The 12,553-nt window shown below is 38.2% G+C and overlaps 1 protein-coding gene across 1 annotated transcript in view; it reads left to right on the top strand.

Annotated features, from left to right (window-relative positions):
- The window catches only part of AKR1D1 (aldo-keto reductase family 1 member D1), a 67,929-nt gene that overhangs the window by 31,560 nt on the left and 23,816 nt on the right, over positions 1-12,553 (top strand). Inside the window, exons 3-5 of the mRNA XM_043873398.1 lie at positions 857-973; positions 5,090-5,167; positions 9,295-9,417. Coding sequence (XP_043729333.1) covers positions 857-973; positions 5,090-5,167; positions 9,295-9,417 — 318 coding nt within the window. The remainder of the gene's footprint in view (positions 1-856; positions 974-5,089; positions 5,168-9,294; positions 9,418-12,553) is intronic.

Consider the following 12,553-nt stretch of genomic DNA (forward strand, 5'->3'; position numbering starts at 1 on the left):
GATGATCATTTTGGACGACAAAGATCTCCAACAAAGGAGTCTCCCATGCCACCATTTTTGTGACATCACCAGTTCAGATTGAGTAATTTCTTTGTAGGGATTGGCAGAATTTTCCGGGGGAAATGAGGAAGTGGACCAAATGGGAACAAAGGAGCTATCAAAAGGGATCTAAACCTTTCCAATAATTTAAAATTTCACCAGCATCTGCACCACCCATCACAGTGTGAAGCACTGGTGAAGTCACATACACAATCATATTTCTTACTCTGATGAGCCATACCTTCTACACAACCATATTTCTTACTCAGATGAGTCATAACTTCTATCAGTGAAATGAAAATAAAGCACCAGACCAGGTCAGCACCACTAGTTAGATCCATGTTCCCTAATTACACAATGAGGAAAAATGAAAGTGCTAAGGGTGGATTCGGCAATTAGCACAGGGCCGAGGAAGAGTTTATTGCTGAATTAGGTTCTCTGTGGTTTAGGTGGATATTTAAATCTCTGGTCCTATATTTGGATCAAGTTATACTCTGGGTATCTAGAGTTATATCAGCTCAACCTATACTCAGATGACACTTCAGTTTAAACATATTTCTGTGAAATGAAATCAGTGAATACAATGTATATGAGTGTAAAGACTACTGGGGTGGGGGATTCCATGACCATCCTATAGTTAGAACTCCATGCTTCGACTGCCGGGAGCATGAATTCCATTCCTGGCCAGGGAACTGAGATCCTGCAATGCTGTGCAATGCAGTTAAAAAAAAAAAAAAGTTAAAAATATTTTTAAAGTGGTGCATTATTATTTTTAAAAAATACCATGGATATTAACTATCCCCTTTTTTTCTTTCAGCTGTGGGCTACAAATCATGACCCAGAGATGGTCCGCCCAACTCTGGAGAGGACACTTAAGGACCTCCAGTTAGATTATGTGGATCTTTACATCATTGAAATACCCATGGCTTTTAAGGTAGGTTCAGATGCCTAAAGGTTATGCTTCACTCCTTGGCAACCATGAGCAAAAAGATCTGTGCAGGAAGCTCATTCATTACTTAGCACCATAAAATATAATGATGTTTTGTTACCATAAATGAGATAGTACTGACCTAGCCCAACAAATGCCAAGAAAAATTCTGTGTATCCATCTCAGGCCTGGATTCCAAGTTTCTTGATTCATAATCCAATGCATGTTCTGTTATATCATATCTTTACAGATATACTTTGAACTTTCTTTGTTAAACCAACATGTAATCAACTAACTTTAGTCCATGCTGTAGTTGCCCAGCATCCAGCACACCCTTCTTCCCATTCACACAGTCACAAAAACATCTCTGCACAACATAATGTAAAGTAATAGGTACAACTGAAAACTTACACTCCACCCTTCAGATCTTCTTCCTTTGGAGAAAATAGTCAGGTCTTTGAAGCCAGCTCCAAGGTCAGGACTTTTGTGTGATATATATTCCTTTAATTCAAATCATTCCTTCCTTGAACTTTCTCAATCTATGAGCTCCCTGTTAATTTAATCACCACCAACACACCCGCTATACACTGCTGAAGATCAGCAACAGCTTTAAAATTTCATTGAGGGAAGGAAAGACTGAAAAACAAAGCTGACCACTTATCCATGAAGTATACAAGGTCCTGCTAGACAGGAAAAACAAGGGCTGTCTGCCATTGCAGTGACCAAAAGAATTTCTTTACACAGCCAACCTGGCTGCTCCTGCTCTGTTCTCTAGAAGCATTTTCCTTATTGACTTTTCTCTGTGGTCTCCAAGATGTGACCTGGTGGTGGTTTAGTCGTTAAGTTGTGTTCAGCTCTTGCAACCCTATGGACTATAGCCCACCAGGCTCCTCTGTCTATGAGATTCTCCAGGCAAAAATACTGGAGTGGGTTGCCATTTCCTTCTCCAGAGGATCTTCCCAACTCAGGGATTGAACCTGGGTCTCCTGCATTGCAGGCAGGTTCTTTAGTGACTGAGCCACCTTAGAAATTATATATCCCAATAACCTTATTTCACAAAAGAGAAAACTTAGACCACAAGCAATGAACTACTTGGTCAGGCTTAAAGTCCATCAGAACTAGGACCAGATCCTGGTCCCCTAATGCCAATCCCAATCTTGTTCCCTTATATTATACTATATACTCTCTCTTATCCTCATGAGCTTAATGGTCCCAATATCCTGTGGATTACAGTGATATTTTGATTTCAGGCTCTTTGGATTTTGACCTCAACCCTTCTCTTCACTCAGCTAACCTTGATTCTTTTTCAAATGGCAGAGTTCTAAGCTGAGTCTTACAGATTTGGAAAGAAGCTATATTTAAAAGTGAGAAAATGAAATTTACTTCTTTGTAGCTGACTAATGACTTGTAAAATCTTTTGGAGAAGGTAAATAGAGAAATTCTATTTCTATTTTTAAATAGGATCAGAGCTCAAGGACACAGAGAAAGTAAAACTTTTAACAGTGACAAATTTCACAATACAGTGCATTACCTCCCAACTGAACCTGTACTTCCTGTAATTGAGAAATCAATCTTTGAAGTCAAAATATCACATGGTTGTTTAATCTTATGATTTTTAAAAAACAAATATCTTTCTTGCTAAAATGGTTTAGCACTTTGTTATTTTTTAATGTCAAGATAACAAGCAGACACAATTTCAGAAAAAATACAAAGTAAAAAAAAGCATAAGGCATTTTAAAAGGACAAAGTTGTTGCTAAACAGGAATGAGAGTGAACAGGGTGGATTTTTAGAAGGTTGAATTCTTCTTCTAATAATGCTTTATAGTCAGGAGCAGGAAAGGAGGAAAAAGACAATGGGCTTGTCCAGATGAAGGGATTAGTAAAGTTAGCACAGTGGAAGCTTAAGGAGACATCATAGAAATATCTAACATGGGTTCAGATATGATAAAGAATTAAAATTTGGGAGAGTAAAAGCTATTAATATTAACAGAGTTCATGATGGAGGCATAAGGTCATTTCAGATCAGAAGTAAAATTAGGAAATGCTAAAAATAAGAAATATAGAGGGAGAACAGAGTGGAAATAAGCTTCATAAGTGTTAAGGTCAAAGGGCTTAGAAATCAGAGATATACAGGGTAGTTAATATGAATGATTACATGGCTTTGAGGAGAAAGGAGTCCTTTTCCCAATTTCAGTGTAACAGAAGAAAATTTAGATGAAAATTTTAGATGAAATTTAGATGCCCCCTTTGCTAAAGAGGGCATGGAGAAAGTGTGATCACCAGGTAAAAGTTTCATTCAGGTAAGATGGCAGAGGGAAAATTCAGGAAAATTTTAAAAAATATAATGGATTTTATCCAATTCCTTGTTACTTTTTAATAACAAAAATTTCCTATTATCAAGATACACAAAGACTTCTATGCCACCAACCAAATCCAATAGACAGTTTGTCCTCATATTTTATTTGACCTCTTTCAATGCAAATGATCACTGCTTCTTTCTTTGTACATTTTCACCTTGTGGTTTTGATGATGTCATCCTCTGATGATTCTTTGGCAGCTCCTTTCCCACTAAACTCCAAATGCTTTGTCCAGTGCTCTTTCCTCAATATTTTTGCCTGACTGAGCCACACTCTTTCTGTAGGTGATTTCACCCAACTGCATGGATTGAATACCATTTAATATGTGTGAGGAACTCCCACATTTTATCTGTGCCCACAGTCTCTCCCTGAGCCACCCTCTGAGACCTCTCTGTTTTCTTCAAATATCTACTTGAATGTTTAACAGTCATTTCAAACTCAAAATATCCAAAACAAAACTCTCAATTCATTGTCCAGCCTCAGGAAATAGTTACCACCATCTACTCAAGGAACCTAGAAATCATCTTTTATTTCTCTCTATCCCATTTCCAAACCCATATGAGATGGGTCCCATTTTTACATATAGGAAAAAAAGGAGAAATATGAAAGACAATTTCCATACCATAGTCAATAGATAAACCTACACAGTGTATTAAAAAGCAGAGACATCACTTTGCGGACAAAGGTCCATATAGTCAAAGCTATGGTTTTTCCTGTAGTCATGTATGGATGTGAGAGTTGGACCATGAAGAAGGCTGAGTGCTGAACAATTGATGGTTTTGAACTGTGGTGTTAGAGAACACTCTTGAGGGTCCCTTGGACAGCAAAGAGACCAAACTAGTCAATCCTAAAGAAAATCAACCCTGAATATTCATTGGAAGGACTGATGCCGAAGCTCCCATACTTTGGCCACCTGATGTGAAGAGCTGACTCATTGGAAAAGACCCTGATGCTGGGAAGGATTGAGGGGAGGAAGAGAAGGGAACAACAGAGGATGAGATGGTTGGATGGCATCACCAACTCAGTGGACATGAGTTTGATCACACTCTGGGAGATAGTGAAAGGACAGGCAAGCTTGGCATGCTGCAGTATGGGGTTGCAAAGAGTTGGATATGACTTTGTGACTGAACAATAGTCAATCTTCATTGAAAAAGTGTCACCAAAAAGCTAGAAAATGAGGTTCAACAGTTAGTGTGAGGTAGAAAAAAAGATGCTCAACTCCTAGAGGCCGCTAAAAAGGGAAACAAAGAACCACAGGGTGATTAGCCAGACCTGAGAAGTAATGAGCTGTCCATTTCCCTTATACTTAAGGAGCATTCCATTCATCAACTATGCTTTTCTTAGCTGAAGAATTCCTTCTCAGCCATAGTGATGACATTTGGTTTCTCATAAGAGTAAGAAATTAGCTGTCCTAAACTTTGGCAAGGATATATTATCCAAACACTGAATCTAATTGTCCTAATTCTCAATTTTTGCTTTTTTCTAATGAGAAATGTTATCATTAAGAGATAACCTCATGAGTTAACAACAATAATCTGTCAATAAATAAAGGAATAATAAATGCCAGGGTGAGAGAATAAGACTAATGTGTCATATATGTTGGACAAGTGAATTTCTGGATATCTCCACAAAGGGGAGAAAACAAATTTATATGTATATCTTAAATTGGTTTCCCAGGGTCAGGGTATACTGAAATATCGACAACTCAAATTCCATCATTTTAATCCTCAGATATACTTGCTGTTTTTTTTTTTTTCTTTAACAGCCTGGAGATGATTTATATCCTAAAGATGAAAATGGCAAATGGTTATATCACAAGTCAAATCTATGTGCCACTTGGGAGGTAAGTTAAAATGGGCTTCTTAATCTTAAAAGATTACATTTTTAAATTGTGATCTGGTTATTCCTGTTAGCTTTATGCAGAGTTACAACCTTTATTCCCAATGAAAAGTAATAGTCAGGTATTTCTAACCATGAGCAAAGATGCATAAAATCTCCATTTCTGGGCACCGAAAAGTGTTTGATTTTGCTTTGATGGAAGAGAAGAATGCCAAAGATAAGGAGGTGAGACAAATGGGAGGCAAAAGAAAGTAAAGGAAATAAGCTTTACTATAACAGTAAATAAAAGTATATAAATGAGATAAACTCACAAATTTTTTTTTGTTTCTCAAACTGAATTTTTAAAAATCAGTAATAAGATGTCTAAAAGAAACAAATGTAAAATAATAAATGAAAACCTGAAAAATAATTCTGGTTCCATTTCTGAGCAATCTGCTGATTCCTTCCCCAAGATTATAAGAGTGAGAAAGTAGGGGGAAATAATGAGAAAACCCTTATGGATTTATGTGTCGGGGGGAGGCAGGTACAGATTTATGAACTGGTTTGTTATGTGGTAACATGGCAGCTTCTACCTAGAGAAAGAGGCAGTGCAGCAACCAGTAAGATAATTTAGGAGAGGAACTATTGGGGTTATTTTTGCTCTTATTTCTCTCTTGCTATAGCCTTAGGATAAATAAAAGGAAAAATAATGCCAATAGTTCTTCTCTTATATTATCTTACTGGTTGCTGGGCTGCATTTTATTCTGGGTAAAAGGGGCCATGTTAGCCTTGGGAGGGGCTTCCTTGGTGGCTCAGCAGTAAAGAATCCACCTACAATGCAGGAGACCCAAGTTCGATCCCTGGGTCGGGAAGATCCCCTGGAGAAGGGAATAGCAACCCACTCCAGTGTTCGTGCCTGGAAAATCCCATGGACAGAGAAGCCTGGAGGGCTCTAGTGCATGGGGTAGCAAAAGAGTCAGACATGACTTAGCAACTGTAAAACAACAACATAGCCTTGGAACATGTACTGTTCACTCCACACATGTAGACACTTAGGACTCATGTTCAGACATCTTCAGGAATCAAGTCAGAGCAGAACTGAAATCTTGCACTTGTGGGAAGCTAGGGAAAACCTAAGTCTCTGCCTGACCTCTGACACTTGTTTTCCTGCCTCTCCCAATTCAAGCTCCAAAGGCTGGAAATTATAATCTAACAATAATCTCATTCAAAGAGTTGAACATGACTGAGAATGCATGCATGCAATAGACTTCCCCCTCATGTATCAGTTCAGTTCAGTTCAGTCGCTCAGTCATGTCCAACTCTTTGCGACCCCATGAATTGCAGCATGCCAGACCTCCCTGTCCATCACCAACTCCCAGAGTTTACTCAAACTCATGCCCATTGAGTCGGTGATGCCATCCAGCCATCTCATCCTCTGTCGTCCCCTTCTCCTCCTGCCCCCAATCCCTCCAAGCATCAGGGTCTTTTCCAATGAGTCAACTCTTCGCATGAGGTGGCCAAAGTACTGGAGTTTCAGCTTCAGCATCAGTCCTTCCAATGAACACCCAGGACTGATCTCCTTTAGGATGGGCTGGTTGGATCTCCTTGCAGTCCAAGGGACTCTCAAGAGTCTTCTCCAACACCATAGTTCAAAAGCATCAATTTTTCGGCGCTCTGCTTTCTTCAGAGTCCAACTCTCACATTCATACATGACCACTGGAAAAACCATAGCTTTGACCAGATGGACCTTTGTTGGCAAAGTAATGTCTCTGCTTTTTAATATGCTGTCTAGGTTGGTCATAACTTTCCTTCCAAGGAGTAAGCGTCTTTTAAGTATAATTTCCTCCAAAGGCTGGTAATTATAATCGAATGATTATCTCTTTCTAATAGACTTCCCCACATGTCGGTAACAGCTTAAAGCTCTGAACTGTGGATTGTTTTGAGGGTTGAGGAGGCACTGACTATGTTTTCTGCTGTCTGGGCCTCTCCACCTGAAAAACCATTTACTCAATCCATATGTTGCTGCTGCTGCTGCTAAGTTGCTTCAGTCGTGTCCGACTCTATGTGACCCCACAGACGGCAGCCCACCAGGCTCCGCTGTCCGTGGGATTCTCCAGGCAAGAACACTGAGTGGGTTGCCATTTCCTTCTCCAATGCATGAAAGTGAAAAGTGAAAGTGAAGTCGCTCAGTCGTGTCCGACTCTCAGCGACCCCATGGACTGCAGCCCACCAGGCTCCTCCGTCCCTGGGATTTTCCAGGCAAGGGTACTGGAGTGGGGTGTCATTGCCTTCTCCGAATCCATATGCTACCAATGCACAATTGAAAGTGGAATCTTTTCCTTTTTAAAAAATGTATTTATTTTTAAGTGAAGGATAATTGCTTTACAGTATTACATTGTTTTCTACCAAACATCAACATGAATCAGCCATAGGTTTACCCATGTCCCTTCCCACTTGAACATGCCTCCCACCTCCCTCCCCATTCCACCCTCCTAGGTTGTTACCAAGTCCTGGTTTGAGTTCCCTGAATCAAACAGCAAATTCCCATTGGCTGTTTATTTTACATATCGTAATGTATTTTCCATGTTACTCTCTCCATACCTCCTACCATCTCCTTCTTCCTTCTACCCAAGCCACGTCCATAAGTCTGTTCTCAATGTCTGTGTCTCCATTGCTGCTCTGCAAATAGGTTCATCAGTATCATCCTTCTAGATTCATAAATGTGTTAGTATATGATAATTATTTTCTCTTTCTGACTTATTTCACTCTGTATAATAGGCTCTAGGTTCATCCACCTCATTAGCACTGACTCAAATGTGTTCCTTCTTATGGCTGAGTAATATTCCATTGTAATATATGTACCACAGGGAAGTGGAATTTGTAAAAAAAAAAAAAAAATTAAATATTTAGAGATAAATTTAACACAATCTGTGCAAGACTTATACAGTTAAAATTGCAGTATTTTACTGATAAGATTTTTTAAATCTAAATAAAAGGAGAGCTATATCATGTTCTTTGACGGAAAGACTGAATACAGATAGGTTGTTAACTCTCTCCAAATTCACGGATAGATTCAATGCAATCCCAGTCAAAATCCCAAAAGAAATTGAAAAGCTGACTCTAAAATGTATAGGGGGGGAATTCCATGGTGGTCCAGTGACTAAGACCCAGCACTCCCTGGATTTGATCCCCGATCTGGAAACAATATCCCACATGCAGCAACTGAAGAGTTTACATGCCACAGCCAAAAAAAATCCCACATGCTGCCAGGAAGACCAAAGAGGCTATGTGCCACAAATAAGACCTGGTGCAGCCAAATTTTAAAAAAAATGTACAGGGAAGTGCAAAAACTATAATGATAAAGATTTAATTTACTAAGAAGATATACAATTTTAAACACATATGTATCAAATAAAATATATTAAAAATATAAACAGCAAAAACTGATAGAATACAGAAAGATATTGGTAAATTCACTGTTACAATGGGAGATTTCTGATATATTCCTTTAAATTATTGAAAAGACAGGAAAAACTTGACTTTTAAGCTTCTAAATAATGTATGTATGTGAGAGAGACAAGCAAGACCTGTATCCCAAAACAGGAGAAAATACATTTTCCACACACACCAGACACATAAAATTTTCAGGTACTATACCAAAAAGAAAACCTCAACAGATTTTAAGAAATAAGATCATTATTATTGTGCTGGTATATGTTATGAAGGGCTTCCCTTGTGGCTCAGATGGTAAAGAATCTGCCTGCTATGCAGGAAACCTGGGTTTGATCCCTGGGTTGGGAAAATCCCCTGGAGAAGGAATGGCAACCCACTCCAGTATTCTTGCCTAGAGAATTCCAGGAAGAGAGGAGCCTGGTGAGCTACAGTCCATGGAGTCACAAAGAGTCAGATACTGAGAAACTATCACTTTCACTTTCTTACATTTTGAAAATACAAGGGGAAGGTATGATGAACAATTCCCCCAAATCATTCATTTATAGAATTCTTATTTCCTCCACTTTACTTTAGTTCACAGAATGCTTATTAACATACCCAGGGACTTTCCTTTTTAAAGAATTCACAGTCACCCTTATAAATGTTTATTCTTGCTTGTGTTGAGGCTTTTTTCTTGACCCACTGGATTTTATCCTACAGGCTTTAGAAGCTTGCAAAGATGCTGGCTTGGTGAAATCCCTTGGAGTATCCAATTTTAACCGTAGGCAGCTGGAGCTCATTCTGAACAAACCAGGACTTAAGTATAAGCCAGTCAGCAACCAGGTATGGCACTGACAAGGGAAAGGAGGTAAGGGGGGTGCGGGGGTTGGGAATGTGAGAAAATCAATTACTCAACAGAGGAATCCTGGATTAGGAGTCAGAAAGCCTTGAGGTCACTTTATATACATATCTCATCATTAGGTCCTGGGCAAGTCAATTTATGTCTCTTAACAAGCATGATTAGAAACTTCAAGTCCAGGGGAAAGTAACCCAAAATTTTCTGAAGAAAGCTATTGAGGGGGAACAAAACATAGCAGATATTGACATTCACAGTATTTAAAATAATGTAAGAGTAGCACAAATGACACAGTGGTGAAGAATCCACCTGCCAATGCAAGAGATTTGGGTTTGATCCCTGGGTGGGGAAGATCCCTGGGAGAAGTAAATGACAGTCCACTCCAGTGTTCTTACCTAGAAAGTTTTCACAGACAGAGGAGCCTGGTGGACTATGGTCCATTGGGTTGCAAAGAGTTGGACATGACTGAGCAACTGAGTGTGCACACATGCAAGATTAATCCAAGGAAAACCTACAAATAAATAGAAAATAAGAGATATCGGGCTTCCCTGATTGTTTAGTAGTTAACAATCCACCTGCCAATGCAGGGTTCATGGGTTTAATCCCTGGTCTGGGAAGATTCCACATGCCTTGGAACAACTAAGCCTATGCCCTCAACTACTGAATCCCTTGCACCTATAGCCCCCGCTCTGCAACAAGAGAAGCCATTGCAATGAGAAGCCTGTGCACTGCAACAAAGAGTAGCTCCCATTCACCCCAAATAGGGAAAGCCTGTGCAGCAATGGAGACCTAGAACAGTCTAAAATAAACAAGAAATATCTTAGAAACAATCTCAAATAAAATAAAAGCTTAAAAAAATAAAAAAAATAAAAGCTTAATGTAAACTAATGACAAAACAATTTATTTTTCAGTAGTGTGGAGAAAATTGATAGTTGTATAATAACAAATATAGATCTTTGCCTCATGTTATACTTCAAAGTGTCCCTTTGAGCAGGAGCTAGAGACAAAGCAGGAAATTATTTGTGAATACTACAAAAGAATTTTAGTTATCTGCATCTATGGATAGAAAGGGAAGTCATGGGAAAATTATAAGGAATACCAATACATATAATAGTATAAAAGTGTTAAATCCTAAAAATATTAAAATCAGAGAGCAAAGAAAATTAGATGATTATATTTTAAAAATATAATAAGGATTCTTCAATATATGCATGTTAATGTGATACACTATATTAACAAACTAAAAGATAAAAACCATATGATAATATCAATAGGTGCAGAAAAAGCCTTTGACAAAATTCAGTACCCATTTCTAATGAAAACTCTTCAAAAAATGGGCAAAGAGGAACCTACCTCAACATAATTAAGGGCATATATGATAAGCCCACAGCAAACATTATTCTAAATGGTGAAAAACTAAGATCAGGAACAAGGTAAGGGTGTCCACTCTCACCACCATTATTCAACATAGTTTTGGAAGTCCTAGTTACAGCAATCAGAGATGAAAAAGAAATAAAAGGCATACAGGTCAGAAAAGAAGTAAAGCTTTCACTGTTTGCAGATGACATGATACATACATAGAAAACCCTAAAGATACTATCAGAAAATTACTAAAGCTAATCAATGAACTTACCAAACTCGCAGGATACAAAATCAATACACTGAAATCACTTGCATTCCCATATACTAGCAATGAAAAACCAGGAAGAGAAATTAAGGCAACAATTTCATTCACCACTGCAACAAAAAGAACACAATCTAAGAATAAACCTAAGGAGACAAGAGAACTGTATACAGAAAACTACAAGACACTGATGAAAGAAATCAAAGATGACATAAATAGGTGGAGAGATAGTCTATGTTCCTGGGTAGGAAGAATCAATAATGTGAAAATGAGTATACTACCAAGTGCAATTTACAGATTCAATGCGATCCCTATCAAATTGCCAATGGCGTTTTTCAGAGAACTAGAACAAAAAAATTCACAATTCATATGGAAACACAAAAGGCCCAGAATAGCCAAAGCAGTCTTGAGAAAGAATAATGGAGCTTGAGGAATCAACCTTCCTGATTTCAGATTATATTACAAAGCTACAGTCATCAACACAGTATGGTACTGACACAAAAACAGAAATATAGACCAATGGAACAAGATAGAAAGCCCAGAAATAAACCCACGCAACTATGGGTACCTTATTTTTTACAAAGGAGCAAGAATATGCAATGGGGAAACAATACATAAAAACAGCCTCTTCAATAAGTGGTGCTGGGAAAACTGGACAGCTACATGTAAAAGAATGAAATTAGGAACACTTCCCAACACCATACACAAAGAAAAACACAAAATGGACTGAAGACCTAAATGTAAGACTAGAAACTATAAAACTCTTAGAGGAAAACATAGGCAGAACATTGGATGACATAAATCAAAGCAAGATCCTCCATGACCCATCTCCTAGAGTAATGGAAATAAAAACAAAAGTAAACAAGTGGAATCTGATTAAACTTAAAAGCTTTTGCACAGCAAAGGAAACTATAAGCAAGGTGAATAGACAACGTACAGAATGGAAGAAAATAATAGCAAATGAAACAACTGACAAAGGACTAATTTTCAAAATATACAAGCAGTTCATACACAACTCAATACCAGAAAAACAAATAACCCAATCAAAAACTGGGAAAAAGACCTAAACATACATTTCTCCAAAGAAGGCATACAGATGGCTAACAAGCACATGAAAAGATGCTCAACATTGATCATTATTAGAGAAGTGCAAGTCAAAACTACAATGAGCTATCAACTGCCACCAGTCAGAATGGCCATCATCAAAAAGTCTACAAACAATAAATGCTAGAGAAGGTGTGGAGAAAAGGGAATGCTTTTGCACTGTTGATGGGAATGTAAATTGATATAGACACTATGGAAGATGGTATGGAGAAGCCTTAAAAAATTAGGAATAAAACCACCATATGACCCAACAATCCCACTCCCATGCATATATCCTAAGGAAACCAAAATTGAAAAAGATACATGTACCCCAATGTTCATTGAAGCACTATTTACAATAGCTAGAACATGGAAGCAACCTAGATGTCCATTGACAGATGAATGGATAAGGAAGT

This window comes from Cervus elaphus, chromosome 18 (assembly GCF_910594005.1).
Source record: "Cervus elaphus chromosome 18, mCerEla1.1, whole genome shotgun sequence".
NCBI classification, from domain to species: domain Eukaryota; kingdom Metazoa; phylum Chordata; class Mammalia; order Artiodactyla; family Cervidae; genus Cervus; species Cervus elaphus.